We start from the raw sequence: 15,981 nt of genomic DNA, 5'->3' as shown, positions 1-15,981 counted from the left end.
GGGGGGTGTGCCCCCGGTTTTTTTTTTTTTTTTTTTTTTTACAGGGAACTGCTTATAAGGCAGGCATACGCGCTACTTGCCAAGCTAACTAGGCTTATTAATTTTGTAATGTGAAACCTTTCCATTCATACCTTCCCGTGTAGATTTACGATTCTGAGTTGTATGAACACCCGCCCTATACTATGAACTGCTATTATGAACCCTCTTCTCAACATGAACACCCAACATATGAACACTACTATACTTACTGTGAACACCCGACAGTATCCCCATACAGTCATGATTGTACTTACTATGCCTATGAACAGCCCAAGTACCAAATGTATGAACACCCTTCTTGTATCAAAAACGAACACCTGTTGTATGAATGCATGCAACCGATGTGTTTTGATACAGGTGAAAATGAACGCTATACACGTGTTGATAATGTTGATACAAATGAAAATGAACAACATGTATGTGTTGATACAAGTGAAAATGAACAACCTACACGTGTTGACACAGATGAAAATGAAGTGAAAATGAACAACCTGTATGTGTTTATAAAAATGAAAATGAACAATCTCTATGTGTTGATACAAATGAAAATGAACAACATGTATGTGTTGATACAAATGAAAATGAACAACCTGTATGCGTTGATACAAATGAAAATGAACAACCTGTATGTGTTGATACAAGTAGTTAAAATAATAGAAAGTAAAAAATCTTGTCACATCAATCAAAGTCCTGGACTACAGTACAATCAATTGTTTCTGGTATGAAGTCTAAGACCAGCCATTCACTACCAGGTACACCTGATCAGGTCGGCCTGTCAGGTTTTCCTGATAGTCTGTGTGCTTATCGGCTATCAGGTAGACCTGACCGGCGGGCTTGATCAGGTGTACCTGTCAGGTCTACCTGATAGTGAGTGGCTGGCCTCGGATTTTTTTTTTTTTTTTTTTTTACAGGGAACTGCTTATAAGGCAGGCATACGCGCTACTTGCCAAGCTAACTAGGCTTATTAATTTTGTAATGTGAAACCTTTCCATTCATACCTTCCCGTGTAGATTTACGATTCTGAGTTGTATGAACACCCGCCCTATACTATGAACTGCTATTATGAACCCTCTTCTCAACATGAACACCCAACATATGAACACTACTATACTTACTGTGAACACCCGACAGTATCCCCATACAGTCATGATTGTACTTACTATGCCTATGAACAGCCCAAGTACCAAATGTATGAACACCCTTCTTGTATCAAAAACGAACACCTGTTGTATGAATGCATGCAACCGATGTGTTTTGATACAGGTGAAAATGAACGCTATACACGTGTTGATAATGTTGATAAAATGCAAAATGAACAAACTGTTTGTGTTTCTAAAAGTGAAAATGAACAACTTCTATGTGTTGACACAAAAGAAAATGAACAACATGTATGTGTTGATACAAATGAAAATGAACAACATGTAGGTGTTCATACAAGTGAAAATGAACAACATATATGTGTTGATACAAGTGAAAATGAACAACCTACATGTGTTGACACAGATGAAAATGAACAACCTTCTCCAGCAACAACCCCCGCCTACAGGTGAAATGTTTTATTAGTTCATCATTTTCGACAGCTAAATATTGCTTTGTTTTTGTTGTTGTTTTTAAGTACTTGCCTCGGTGGTGTAGTGGTCAAGGCGCTCGCCTGGTAAACAGGGGGGCGGGGGTTAAATCCCAGCCGAGGTATGGAAATTTATCCTCAATATAATGTGAGAATTTGACCACAATAATAGTAGTAGCCTACTGCTGGAGTAAAGGGCTGTATGTGTTAATACAAGTAAAAATGAACAACCTGTATGCGTTGATACAAGTGAAAATGAACAACCTGTATGCGTTGATACAAATGAAAATGAACAACCTGTATGTGTTGATACAAGTGAAAATGAACAACCTACATGTGTTGACACAGATGAAAATGAACAACCTACATGTGTTGATACAAGTAAAAATGAACAACCTGTATGCGTTGATACAAATGAAAATGAACAACCTGTATGCGTTGATACAAATGAAAATGAACAACCTGTATGCGTTGATACAAATGAAAATGAACAACCTGTATGCGTTGATACAAATGAAAATGAACTTGGGTAGAATAATCTCCAAAGATGCAAAAATAGACCATGAAATAACAAACAGAATAAAAACCGCTGGTAACCTCTATAATGCCATAAAAAGTTTCATCTGGAACAAAAAAGTACCGCTTGAGTGCAAAAAAGTTATATATAAAACATATTACGTCCCAATACTTACCTACGGCATTGACACTCAGAACAAAAGATGTTCTTAAGATCCAAGCAGCAGAGATGAGATTCCTCCAAAGCATGTTAGGAAAGACCAGAAGAGACAGAATCAGGAACACAGATATTCAGATGTAAGAAACACAATACAAGTAGAAAACTTACAAGAAATAATGAGACAAGTAGACTAAAATCGTACGGACACATGAGAAGAATGGACGCTGAGAGAATACCAAGGAAAATGTTTGACTTACAACTAAAAGAGAGAAGAGCACGAGGAAGACCAAGAAAAAGATATAGAGACATGATAAGAGATGTTTAATGTTAAACCTAATGCAAAGCAATGTGCCTTTTTTTTCACTTGAGAGTTTTAGGCTTTTAGGTAGTCTTGTAACAATCGATCAATCTCATTATTTTAATATGAATCTCCTTTGTTATAATAATTATGTATACATATATATTATGTTATATTCTTTATTGTGTACATGGAGAAATAGTGGTGCGTGTTTTACGTTGTTTTTGGAACTTTAATGTTCCAGTCTCATGGAAGAAGAAGAATACTGTACATTCCAAATTGCCTTTCATATTATTTTTTTCTCAACTGAAAACGGACCTTTAGTAAAATGTGTGCCTTACTGTACTGTGCCTTATTTTTCCTTTCCTTACCTATAGGAAAGTAATTTTTACTAAACAAAGATTGATGTGATGAATAGTTTGATATAAATATCTAGCCTAGCAGAAACAGTTGACCACTACGAAGTATATCTATAAAAAAAATATCTGTAACTTGAAGATATGCTGGGACCAGGTGGTGATGATGATTTCGAGCTCGATCAGATGTGCAATCATAATGTGGGAACTGCCACTGTAAGTAACAGCTGAAAATTAAATTATAATTTTGCTGAAAAAAAAATTTCATAGTACTTTGTTGAAGTTGATGGGAGAGAGAGAGGGAGGGGAGAGAGAGAGGGGAGGGGAGAGAGAGAGAGAAAAAGGGAGAAAAGAGCAAGAGATAATATTTTTCACTAGCCGAAATCTGTCGCTTGGGCATGGCCGCCGAGGTATGGAATTTTATCCTCAATATAATTTGAGAATTTGACCACATTAATAGTAGTAGCCTACTGCTGGAGTAAAAGGACTTTTCAGTCCTGTGCGAGCAGTACAAATAAGCACTGTTATTACCTACTACTCCATGTCCCGATTTTTTTTTTTCTGTTTTTTGAGTAAAATATGAGGTGTGAAAGTCGTTCGTGGAACAGGCTACAGGGTTAAGCTTGGTTAGAGACTGATAAGAGATCGAGAGAAAGAAAGGGAGGGAGAGAGATCTGAAGTAAAGAAACAAGGGACTATTTCTTATTGTTATTATTATTGTTACTGTTTTCTTGTTAAGTCTATTTTTTTTTTTTTTGGTTCGTTTCGGCCTCAAAGGACCACGGAATTCTTAACTCTATGGTTTTTGCTTTCTCTTAATGTCACTCATCCATTTAGTGGTCTTGCTCGGCGTAGCTTAACAAAAACGAACCGGAAAATAGCCTATAACCTTCATGGGAGTGCAAGTGCAAGCAATAAGTTGACAAAGTTTCAGAGCAATCGAATGAGTGGTTTGGACAGGCATAAAGTTCGAACAAACACACACACAAACATTCATTTTATATATTAGATCTTTTATTGAATGATTTTTTTCCCCTAGACCATTGCTTCTCAAAGTTGTTGCCACCACGGCATACTTTCAAGACTCCAATCTTATTACATATTACCGTATTTATTTTAGTGAGTCCTCCATCAAGATGTTCATTTTGCACCACTTGCTGTTGGGTCTTGCTGTGGTGGAAGTTATTGATTTTAGTTTGTTTGTGGATTTCACAGCTTCTCTGAACTTGTTTCGGTTAAGTCTATTAGTATTTATTGATTTTTTTTTTTAATGTTAAACCCAATGCAAAGCAATGTGCCTTTTTTTTCACTTGAGAGTTTTAGGCTTTTAGGTAGTCTTGTAACGATTGATCAATCTCATTATTATTGGAAACGAAATTTTGATATTAATTTTTTGTCTTTGAGACTCCCTAACTTGTTTGTTTAACGTTATTGTTAAAAGCTGCTAAGATTTTTACTGAAGGGGGTTTTTACCCTCTATTTGGAGAAAAGCTACCGATATTATACATATTATTGGAAACGAAATTTTGATATTAATTTTTTGTCTTTGAGACTCCCTAACTTGTTTGTTTAACGTTATTGTTAAGCTGCTAAGGTTTTTACTGAAGGGGGTTTTTACCCTCTATTTGGAGAAAAGCTACCAGCCTCCTCACATTTCACCCAGCCTGAGAGGGGCTGGGAAAAGCGAGCAGCACGTGATCGCCTAGATGGTCACCCATCCAGATAGCAACCACGCGTAACGTTGCTTAACTTCAGTGTACGGGGAGCTCGTGCATTCAATGTGCTACAGGCTACGCGGCTGGATTAAAAAGCAACCACGCGTAACGTTGCTTAACTTCAGTGTACGGGGAGCTCGTGCATTCAATGTGCTACAGGCTACGCGGCTGGATTAAAAAAAGGGTGTTTCATAAAATGAAAGTGTGCTTCATAAAATCCGAGGTAGCGTGATTCACAATCCACAAACATTTAACCTCCGTGAAAATTTCAAGGAGAAAAACGCCTGTGAATTCTCCGGAAAGAGAAAGAGTTTGATTAAACACACTGGTGATTTTGTGCATTTTTCGTAGCTTTGGGAAATTTTCCAATTTGATTTACCTATGATATTTTAGCCTTAAAAATTCTCTATTTCGTTTCCAAACATAATCAGATTCATTATTTTTTGATTGATATCGCAACGTTACTAAGTGCCTCCTTTGTAATGTATTCAATTTCCATATTTCAATAATCTTTTTACACTGGTAATGTCGCCACTGATCGCTACTCCAATCAAGTAGCTACTCAATTATCCTCACGAGGCTGAGTGCACCCCGAACTCCAAGCATAGACTTGTGTGATACCCACTCGGCCACGGAGGTTGCTTATCAGTCTTTATATCCTGCTCCTTGGACTTGGAAATAATGGGCTTTAAATTACATTACTACCAATAAAATGGCTGTCTGGCTGGGGGACGTTAAACAGGGAGTAGACCAGCTTAGTCTGGCTGGGGGACTTCAAACAGGGAGTAGACCAGCTTAGTCTGGCTGAGGGACTTCAAACAGGGAGTATACCAGCTTAGTCTGGCTGGGGGACTTTAAACAGGGAGTAGACCAGCTTAGTCTGGCTGAGGGACTTCAAACAGGGAGTAGACCAGCTTAGTCTGGCTGGAGGACTTTAAACAGGGAGCTTAATCTGGCTGGGGGACTTTTAACAGGGAGTAGACCAGCTTAGTCTGGCTGAGGGACTTTTAACAGGGAGTAGACCAGCTTAGTCTGGCTGAGGGACTTCAAACAGGGAGTAGACCAGCTTAGTCTGGCTGGAGGACTTTAAACAGGGAGTATACCAGCTTAATCTGGCTGGGGGACTTTTAACAGGGAGTAGACCAGCTTAGTCTGGCTGGGGGACTTTAAACAGGGAGTAGACCAGCTTAGTCTGGCTGGGGGACTTTTTTACAACTCGAACCTCTCTGCAAAGTTTGGGCCGAAAACTAAAATCCTGAAAATAGTGAACATTTTCGAGCTTTTTCAAAATTGAATAGCGGCCGAACCGTACATTTCTCAAGGTTTGTCCCGAGGAGACTTTCGATCTACATTTTATACTTTCGCGTTACTTCAAGGCGTCTGGCTGGGGGACTTTAAACAGGGAGTAGACCAGCTTAGTCTGGCTGGGGGACTTTAAACAGGGAGTATACCAGTCTGAAGTTCCCTTGTTAAAGAAATAGTAAAGGTTGAGTGGGCGATAGTGGGCATCCACTCTGAAAATTTGTAGCCAAAACCAAAGGTCATCCGAAAGCAATCACCCTAGTTAGGGCTGATTCAGAGGCTGACGAAAAACGCCGACCCCGTCTGAACACGGGAAAAGGCGAAGAAAAGAAGATAACACACCGTTGATGCAACTGAAATTGAATCCTGTGAAACCTGTAGGTACAAATGAAATACATACAAGTGAAAATGGTTAATGGTTGCATTGAAGTTTCCATGGGCATATGTTTTAAAATTGAATCATTACGACTGAAATAAAGAAATATTGAACATGGAGACCCATTAAGTACCATATTTTTTATTGAAAGTTGTAAATGGTGTGATTGTTTGTGTGTTGGTTGATTTGAGATTTTTATACTTACATTACTTACAATTGTTTGTTATCTTTTATGAGTTGATTTGTCAGTCTTACCTTTCATTTATACCCTACATCTTCTGTTGTAGAGTTCTATGGGTAAAAGTAGGACCCTATGTCACGGCAGTTACATTGTTTTTTTTTTTTTTTTTTTTTTTTTTTTTTTTTGTGATTATTATACAATTTTGCCCGATTTGTAATTTATGTAATTTAAGGTAGTATTAAGTTAGTATATACTATATAAGATGAAAATTGTCAACATACTGCCCTGTATTAAAGACAGATAAATATTCATTCATTCTTCTTCTTTATTTCAGAATGGCTGGGATGTGAATGACATGTTCAAGAAAAACGAGATGGTGTATGGTGTGCAGTCAACGTTCGACCAGTCCTTGTCCGGCTACACGGTACAAATTCAGAAGCGAGACACAGCCGAGTTCAAAGAGGCGGAAGCTAGAGCCGCCGCCATTGCCAACGAAATAGAAAATAATCCTGCCTATAGGTAAGGAATAGAAAATAACCCTGCGTATAGGTAAGAGAGAAATGGAAAATAAAGGGCCGTTCCCACTTGTAAAAAATCGTGTCGTGTGTAGTGACATTGCCTACAGGACATTCAAGGGGGGGGGGGAAATTGGATGATATAAGAACGTTTAAGTGCTTAAAAAAAAAGAAAAAAAACATTGTTTGTGGGGGGAGGAAATCCTTCTATCAAACGTCTTTTTGCTTTCCTTATCCTATCCTGTAGGAAGGAAAGTAATGTATATCCTTTAAACGTGTTAATATTTTGTATTTTAAATTTACAGGGCCCGTCTGGAGTTAGAGAACGGAGATGAAGTAAAAAAAAAAAAAAAAAATACATCGTGGGGGGAGGAAATCCTTCTATCAAACCTCTTTTTGCTTTCCTTATCCTATCCTGTAGGATGGAAAGTAATGTATATTCTTTAAACTTGTTACTTAATATTTTGTGTTTTAAATGTACAGGGCCCGTCTGGAGTTAGAGAATGGAGATGAAGAGGAGAGGTTTGCTGCCGTAGTCAGACCTTCTGGAGATAATGGACCTCCTGCTTCTGCATCCTCGGCACCGGCCGAGAATGGAAAATATGTTCCTCCCGCCAAGCGAAACCACGCACCTGCAGGTGAGATTGATCAAATTCTTTGTGGTAAAGCAGAGCTTTTTCACAACTTTTGTGGATATCGCAACGTTACTAAGTGCCTCCTTTGTAATGTATTCAATTTCCATATTTCAATAATCTTTTTACACTGGTAATGTCGCCACTGGTCGCTACTCCAATCAAGTAGCTACTCAATTGTCCTCACGAGGCTGAGTGCACCCCGAACTCCAAGCACAGCCTTGTGTGATACCCACTCGGCCACGGAGGTTGCTTATCAGTCTTTATATCCTGCTCCTTGGACTTGGAAATAATGGGTTTTTTTTTATTACAACTCGAACCTCTCTGCAAAGTTTGGGCCGAAAACTAAAATCCTGAAAATAGTGAACATTTTCGAGCTTTTTCAAAATTGAATAACGGCCGAGCCGTACATTTCTCGAGGTTGGTCCCGAGGAGACTTTTGATCTACATTTTATACTTTCGCGTTGCTTCAAGGCATAACAGCAGCCAAACGCGGGGGCCCCCCGCGAGCGTCTCAACGGGGCCCCGCCTCAGGGCCCCCCGCACGAGAAGTCCCTGCCCCCTCAGCATCGCATTCCCCCGGGCCAGGGCGGGCCCATGCGCAACGGGGGCCGAGGGGGCCCCAGGTCGACGTATTCCGAGTCTACTGCCACGCAGGCGGCACCTCCTTCGAGGTACCAACAGCCCGGCCTTCCTGAACATTTACAACGAGGTATGATTTTTTTTTTTCTTCTTTTTATGGACGTTAAACAGGGAGTAGACCAGCTTAGTCTGGCTAGGGGACTTTAAATAAGGAGTATACCAGCCTGAATTTTCCCTTGCTAAAGAAATAGCAAAGGTTGAGTGCGAAGGGCATCCACTCGTAAAATTTGTGGCCAAAACCGAATGTCAGTCCAAAGCAATCATCCTAGGTAGGGCTGATTGAGAGGCTGACGAAAAACTCCGACCCCGTCTGTTCACGGGAAAAGGCGAAGAAGAAGAAGACAGGACATACAGAAAAAAAAAAAAAAAATCGGATGAAACTCACGACAAATGGGCACAGGCCTTAAGTCGGGAAGATAATTAATCAGAGCTGTCTTGCTCCCCCCCAGGTCATCATGCGCCACCCCCTCACCCCACGATGATGATTGTCCCCCCCACCCCATTCCCGGGTGCACCCCCTCAACACCATCCTCCCCATCTGGCCCAACACCCACCCCAACATCAGACCCAACAACCACCACCCCAACATCAGCAGTCCCATCAGCAGAATCAACATCAGCAGAATCAGCATCAGCAGTCTGTGCAGCAGATATCACCCAGTGATCAGCAGCCTCAGCAGCAGAATAGAAAGTCCCCGGCAGCAGCACCACCCCTCCAGCAACAACCCCCGCCTACAGGTGAATGTTTTATTAGTTCATCATATTCGACAGCTAAATATTGCTTTGTTTTTGTGTACTTGGGTAGCATAATCTCCAAAGACGCAAAAATAGACCATGAAATAACAAACAGAATAAAAACCGCTGGTAACCTCTATAATGCCATAAAAAGTTTCATCTGGAACAAAAAAGTACCGCTTGAGTGCAAAAAAGTTATATATAAAACATATTACGTCCCAATACTTACCTACGGCATTGATTCCTGGACACTCAGAATAAAAGATGTTCGTAAGATCCAAGCAGCAGAGATGAGATTCCTCCGAAGCATGTTAGGAAAGACCAGAAGAGACAGAATCAGGAACACAGATATAAGAAACACAATACAAGTAGAAAACTTACAAGAAATAATGAGAACAAGTAGACTAAAATCGTACGGACACATGAGAAGAATGGACGCTGAGAGAATACCAAGGAAAATGTTTGACTTACAACTAGAAGAGAGAAGAGCACGAGGAAGACCAAGAAAAAGATATAGAGACAAAGAGATGACATTGCAAGTAGGGGTTTCCAATGGGAAGATATAGAGCAAGAAGAACAATACATTGACAGAAGATGGTGGAGAGGCCTTGTAAATCGACCCATCAGATGAGATGGAACGATACTAGTTATGTATGTATGTTGTTTTTGTTAATGTAACAAGATGCCTACTTTGTTTGTAACAAGATACTATGTCGACATTTCAATACTCCTCCTCCAATCTAAAGAAGAGAGGGAGGTGGGAGAGAGAAGATAGAGAGAGTGAGAAAGATAGAGAGAGAGAGAGAGGGGGGGGGTAGAAAGAAAGGATTGGAGGAGGACGATTGAAAATATTGCTCTTAGTCAGCCTAGCTTGGAGAGTAACGCGTCTGCCTTGTAAGCGCTAGATCGCAGGTTCGATTCCCGCCCGGGGCGACAAATCAATCTGACAATCGCTTTATTTTACCATTTTCGAATTAACTTTCTTTTGTTCCAACTTTCCTTTTTTATCAGAACTTGCTTCTTGTTTGTCAGTATAATTTTTTCATCTTATAAATAAATTAACAATCTATTGTTTCTTTTGCCTGCAGGTCCTCCGCCCTCTTCCTCGCCTCACGAGCACATCCAACAGCTTCAGAATACTCAGCAGTATCCTGCTCTGCCCACCCCGGGGTCTCATCACCACCATCACCATCATCATTCACATCAGCACCACCATCAACAACAGCAGCAACAACAACAGCAGGTATGGGATTTTTAGGTCACAAAAAAAAAAAGATAAGTATTTCACCGTCGTTTTTATTTCGTAGCAATGAAGCAACTGCTACATTGGACGCATGTGGTCTGTGTAGCATGCTCGTTCCTAAGTATGCCTCTTATCAGATGGGCGAGAATAGACACCATATTTCCCATTTAGGTGCTAGGTTAATACGAGAACACCAAACATTACCCGTTGAAATATTTGCGTTTTTCAACGAGTTCAAATTTTGCCGATGGTGGGATTCGAACCCGGGACCTTCTGCATGGCTAGCAAGCGCATTACCAGTGGGATAACAGTTTAATAAAATTCTTCTTCATAGCCTTTTCCTACTTAAAGAGGGTCGGTGTTTCTTGTCAGTCCCTTGTGGTGACGTGATTCCGGACCTAAGAATACAATATGATATCACTGATGGTGGGGGTGGGGCGCCCCCTGGCGGTCAACAGCAGAACTATCACCAACATCAGCACCATACGCCCCCGTTCCCGCCTCCTAACCTAGGTGAGCTTTCAGGATTCTTTTATTAATATTACTAACTAGTGGTTGACCTGCCCTTTGTGCGGCGAAAGAGGCATGACTTTGAAGCCCCGCCATTTTTGAATCAGACGGAATGTGACAATTCCAAATAGCCTATGTCACACTCAGTAGTCTTCTAAGCAACCACAGAAAATTTCATTAAAATCGGTCAATCCGTTTGCTCTTGAGAAGAGGACGAAAACAGGTCTATCGGCGTAACAGACAGACATACAGACAGAAATTTTTCTAATGTAATTTTTGGAATCGTGAATGCATAAGGAGTAAGACAAATCTACATATAGGTAGATAGCCAGGGGCCCTACTTTTGCCAATACCATTCTCTCACCTTTCCAGGCTATTCCGGTGGTCCTCCCCCTCAACAGCAGCCCAACTCGGGGCCCCCCCGGGAGCGTCTCAACGGGGCCCCACCCCTTCATTCATATTCCCTTCACACCTCTTTGTGCAAAATGGAACATGGGCAAAAAAATCAGCACAATATTTACAACAATTCCCCCTCTCCCAACTCCCCCTTTAGCTATTATCTATTATTAAACCTTGGTCCCTCACCTCTCTCCTCTCGGGAGATATCAAGCACACAACTAGAACAGCTCTCTTGCCTGACCTAATTTCTTTTTATATTGGGTTGAAGTCTTGCATCCTTTCAGGAAATCAATATGGGATGTCTGCTGTCTGAAATAGTTTTGTCTGCATCTAGGTGAATGTAGGAGTTGATCTTTTCTATTCAAAAGGGTGTTATCAGAAAATAAGTTGCTATTTTCTTTTTTCTATTTGTAATCAGTTGTATTAATTTTACAAAGATCTACTTATTTAATACCACCTATTCTGTATTGTTTGAACAATAGAAGATTTTTCAGACTTGACCCCATGTTATGTGGTTGACAAAGTATTTTATTCCTGGATTTCTATCCCAGAATAATCAATCAGTGTAAGTTAAGCACCTACCTACCTCTTAGCTGTTACCATTCATGCAATTACCTTCTTACATACTTATTTTCTTGATATCTTTACAAATGTTCATTCTCTTGTGTTAAACCTTCCTTGCCCTAGTTAATTTCATTCAATTTGACCCCATGTTATGTGGTTGACAAAGTATTTTATTCCTGGATTTCTATCCCAGAATAATCAATCAGTGTAAGTTAAGCACCTACCTCTTAGCTGTTACCTACCATTCATGCTATTACCTTCTTACATACTTATTTTCTTGATATCTTTACAAATGTTTATCCTCTTGTGTTAAACCTTCCTTGCCCTAGTTCATTTCAATCAATATTAGAAAGTAGGTGATGCAAAAGTTGTTCCTTTTTCTTGCAGGCCTGTAAGGTCTCGGGGTGGTCCCGATCGGTTGGCCATTAATCCGGAAGGTGTTTATTGCAATGCAAGATTCATGCAAGCAATCACTCTGCACATAGGAGACAAAGTCACAGTAAGTATGGGTTTCAAAGCATCGCATTCCCCCGGGCCAGGGCGGGCCCATGCGTAACGGGGGCCGAGGGGGCCCCAGGTCGACGTATTCCGAGTCTACTGCCACGCAGGCGGCGCCTCCTTCGAGGTATCAACAGCCCGGCCTTCCTGAACATTTACAACGAGGTATGATTTTTTCTTTCAAAATGTCTTTATTTAGTGTGGCAGGATTCTCCAAAAGGAGTTCTTCCACTCAACCACAGACTGCCGTCTCTGCAAAGGAGCACCAGAAAGGGCAGAACACATCATGTACGAATGTGGTGCTGCCTCTCACAAACGACTGCTTTACTTCTCAATCAAGGATGATCATAAAACCTAAAGAAGTCAAAGAAGTTAGTCCTGAAAGAACCTTGGCCTTCGTAAGAAGTCTAGGGCTCTTCTAGATAACTAAAGGGAAGGTTACAAAAAATCTAACCAGATCGCAGTGACATAGGGCGTTTATTATAGCCGATGGCCCTACTTATTCCAATACCAAAATACCCAACCACAGAAATACACACACATTTATTTGGCCAGCCTATTTAGCTTGTTAGCTTGGAGAGGTAGGGTAACGTGTCTGCCTTGTAAGCACTAGGTCGCAGGTTCGAGTCCCGCCCGGGCCGAACTTTATCCTCAACAGATAAGATTCGTTCTCGGAACGGCTGGCTTTCTCCTATCCTGTCTTCCTCTTCGATTTCGGAACGATAAGACCTTGGCAGTTACAGTTCCCTCTCTCAGGAGAAAGAGTCTCCGGTCAACAGCGAAGTGCAGACGAGTGAACCTAAACACAACATGGTAAGAACTGACGGGGGACGTACTACGGGATGGGTTGCTGCGATACAGACCACCCAGAGTCTAAAGAAGCTAAAATATTGAAACGGCTATGATTTACTTGAACCAAAAAAAAATGTATGTATGTAGGTACCCTTAAACACATCATGAAATTTTAACATCATTTTGGACACGAACTTTGGCCTGCCAGCCTAGTTAACTTGGTTGAAGTCTGCCTTGTAAGCGCTAGGCCACGGGTTCGATTCTCGCCCGGGGCGGATTTGGCCTGCCAGCCTAGTTAACTTGGTTGAAGTCTGCCTTGTAAGCGCTAGGCCACGGGTTCGATTCTCGCCCGGGGCGGATTTTTTTCAACCAATCACGCATTTGTTGTCAACCTATAAAATCATCTCTATTTTGTTTCTAGGTTGAGCGCTCTACCTCCCCTCCTCCCCCTCAGCCGGTGACCTCCACCCCTCCAGCCCAGAGTACAGACCCCTCCCAAGGCTCTACCCCTACCCTTCATACGCCTAGCGAGGGAGAGACTCCCCCCCAGGGCGACAGGGAACAGAACAGTCAGAGTGGTGCTGGGAACGCCATGGCGGACAAAGTGAGCGTGACGCTGAAAACCTCCAAGTTGAATCCGAACGCCAAGGAGTTCAAACCTTTTACGCCGGTAAGTAGTGTTTTTTTGTTTGTTTGTTTTTTTTTTTAAAGAAAAAAAAATGGGTTTTAGAAAATAAGTTAAAAAAAATCTTGTCACATCAATCAAAGTCCTGGACTACAGTACAATCAATTGTTTCTGGTATGACGTCTAAGACCAGCCATTCACTATCAGGTACACCTGATCAGGTCAGCCTGTCAGGTTTTCCTGATAGTCTGTGTGCTTATCGGCTATCAGATAGACCTGACCGACGGACTTAATCAGGTGTACCTGTCAGGTCTACCTGATAGTGAGTGGCTGGCCTCGGCTTTTTTATTTTTATTTTTACAGGGAACTGCTTATAAGGCAGGCATACGCGCTACTTGCCAAGCTAACTAGGCTTATTCATTTTGTAATGTGAAACCTTTCCATTCATACCTTCCCGTGTAGATTTACGATTCTGAGGTGTATGAACACCCGCCCTATACTATGAACTGCTATTATGAACCCTCTTCTCAATATGAACACCCAACATATGAACACTACTATACTTACTGTGAAAACCCGACAGTACCCCGATACAGTCATGATTGTACTTACTATGCCTATGAACAGCCCGAGTACCAAATGTATGAACACCCTTCTTGTATCGAAAACGAACACCTGTTGTATGAATGCATGCAACCGATGTGTTTTGATACAGGTGAAAATGAACGCTATACACGTGTTGATAATGTTGATAAAATGCAAAATGAACAAACTGTTTGTGTTTCTAAAAGTGAAAATGAACAACTTCTATGTGTTGACACAAAAGAAAATGAACAACATGTATGTGTTGATACAAATGAAAATGAACAACATGTAGGTGTTCATACAAGTGAAAATGAACAACATATATGTGTTGATACAAGTGAAAATGAACAACCTACATGTGTTGACACAGATGAAAATGAACAACCTACATGTGTTGATACAAGTGAAAATGAACAAGCTGGTTGTGTTGGTACAAGTGAAAATGAACAAGCTGTATGTGTTAATACAAGTAAAAATGAACAACCTGTATGCGTTATTTTGATTATTAAAATGGCTTTTTTTAAATTTGCAATTTGTTTTGCAAAACGGCCCATTTTTTGCCAATTATAGGTCACTTTTATGGGAACCCCCATTTTTTATTTAATTTTTGGAATCAGCTTAAAATTTTAATTGAAAAAATGTATTCACTCGAAAAAATTTGCTCTACAAAAATTTGCACAAATCGCGATTTTGTGTGCGTCAGTGACCCCAGATATGATAAATAACGCAGTTGGTCCTGAGTTAGAGCGAAGAATGCCTTACTGTGTACAAACAGATGGATCTCATTTTGAACAGCTTTTATAAATTTGTTTGTTGTTGTTGAAATTGTTAAGTGAATAATACAAAAATTAAAGAAAGAATTAAGAAATTGTTTTTCTTTCTCACATTGTACAGAATTTTTGTAGAGCAAATTTTTTCGAGTGAATACATTTTTTCAATTAAAATTTTATGCTGATTCCAAAAATTAATTAAAAAATGGGGGTTCCCATAAGAGTGACCTATATTTGGCAAAAAATGGGCCGTTTTGCAAAAAAAATTGCAAATTTAAAAAAAGCCATTTTAATCATCAAAATTTCATCTACATGATGCCGTTTATTTCATTCCTTAATTCCCAGCCGTTTCTGAGATATAAGCGTGGTTCGCAAATCACGAACCACCCTGTATATATACATATAAAAATCTGTTTTCAGGACGGGACGAACAAATTCAGGATCTCAAGAAGTTCGGCTCCGATTTCAAGCTGGCTGATCCTGGAGTATCATCTGGTCCTCCGCAACAGCAACAACAACAACAACAACAACAACAACAAGTATCCCCACCTCAGCAACATAGTCCTAATAGTAATAGTGCCCCTAGCAATGTTCCCACGGTATCTTCCAAGTCTCCGGTCAACAGCGAAGTGCAGACGAGTGAACCTAAACACAACATGGTAAGAACTGACGGGGGACGTACTACGGGATGGGTATGACCACCTTGAGTCTAAAGAAGCTAAAATATGTATGTATGTTGCAAATGTCGGGATCTTTGACCATTAGGCCATTTTTCCTCTCGCATCCCAATATTTCCCTACAATGTCATTGCTGGCTTCCAAGGCAGGACAGAAGTTTAGGTGTGAGGAGTTCATAGGGGCATTCAAGGAACATAAAGGACAGATAGCTAAAATATTGAAACAGCTATGATTTACTTGAGAAAAAAAAAAAAAAAAAAAAAATGGAGGGAGAAGGTACCACCC

The 15,981-nt window shown here is 40.5% G+C and overlaps 1 protein-coding gene and 1 long non-coding RNA gene across 2 annotated transcripts in view; both read left to right on the top strand.

The window, feature by feature from the left end:
- Nucleotides 1–15,678, top strand: part of LOC103520656 (GATA zinc finger domain-containing protein 10-like) — a gene marked incomplete at its 3' end in the record, with an annotated part of 29,209 nt that extends 13,531 nt beyond the window's left edge. Inside the window, exon 6 of the mRNA XM_026831690.1 lies at nt 15,440–15,678. Coding sequence (XP_026687491.1) covers nt 15,440–15,678 — 239 coding nt within the window. The remainder of the gene's footprint in view (nt 1–15,439) is intronic.
- Nucleotides 10,692–11,190, top strand: LOC113472107. Its single transcript, XR_003394560.1, has 2 exons — nt 10,692–10,789; nt 11,159–11,190. It is a non-coding gene; the product is annotated as an uncharacterized LOC113472107 (long non-coding RNA).
- Nucleotides 15,679–15,981: the final 303 nt, after the last annotated feature.

This window comes from Diaphorina citri, unplaced genomic scaffold (genome assembly GCF_000475195.1).
Source record: "Diaphorina citri unplaced genomic scaffold, Diaci psyllid genome assembly version 1.1 scaffold3896, whole genome shotgun sequence".
NCBI lineage: Eukaryota > Metazoa > Arthropoda > Insecta > Hemiptera > Psyllidae > Diaphorina > Diaphorina citri.
The sequence above is the reverse complement of the archived record's forward strand: the minus strand, read 5'-3'. Positions and strand labels throughout refer to the sequence as shown.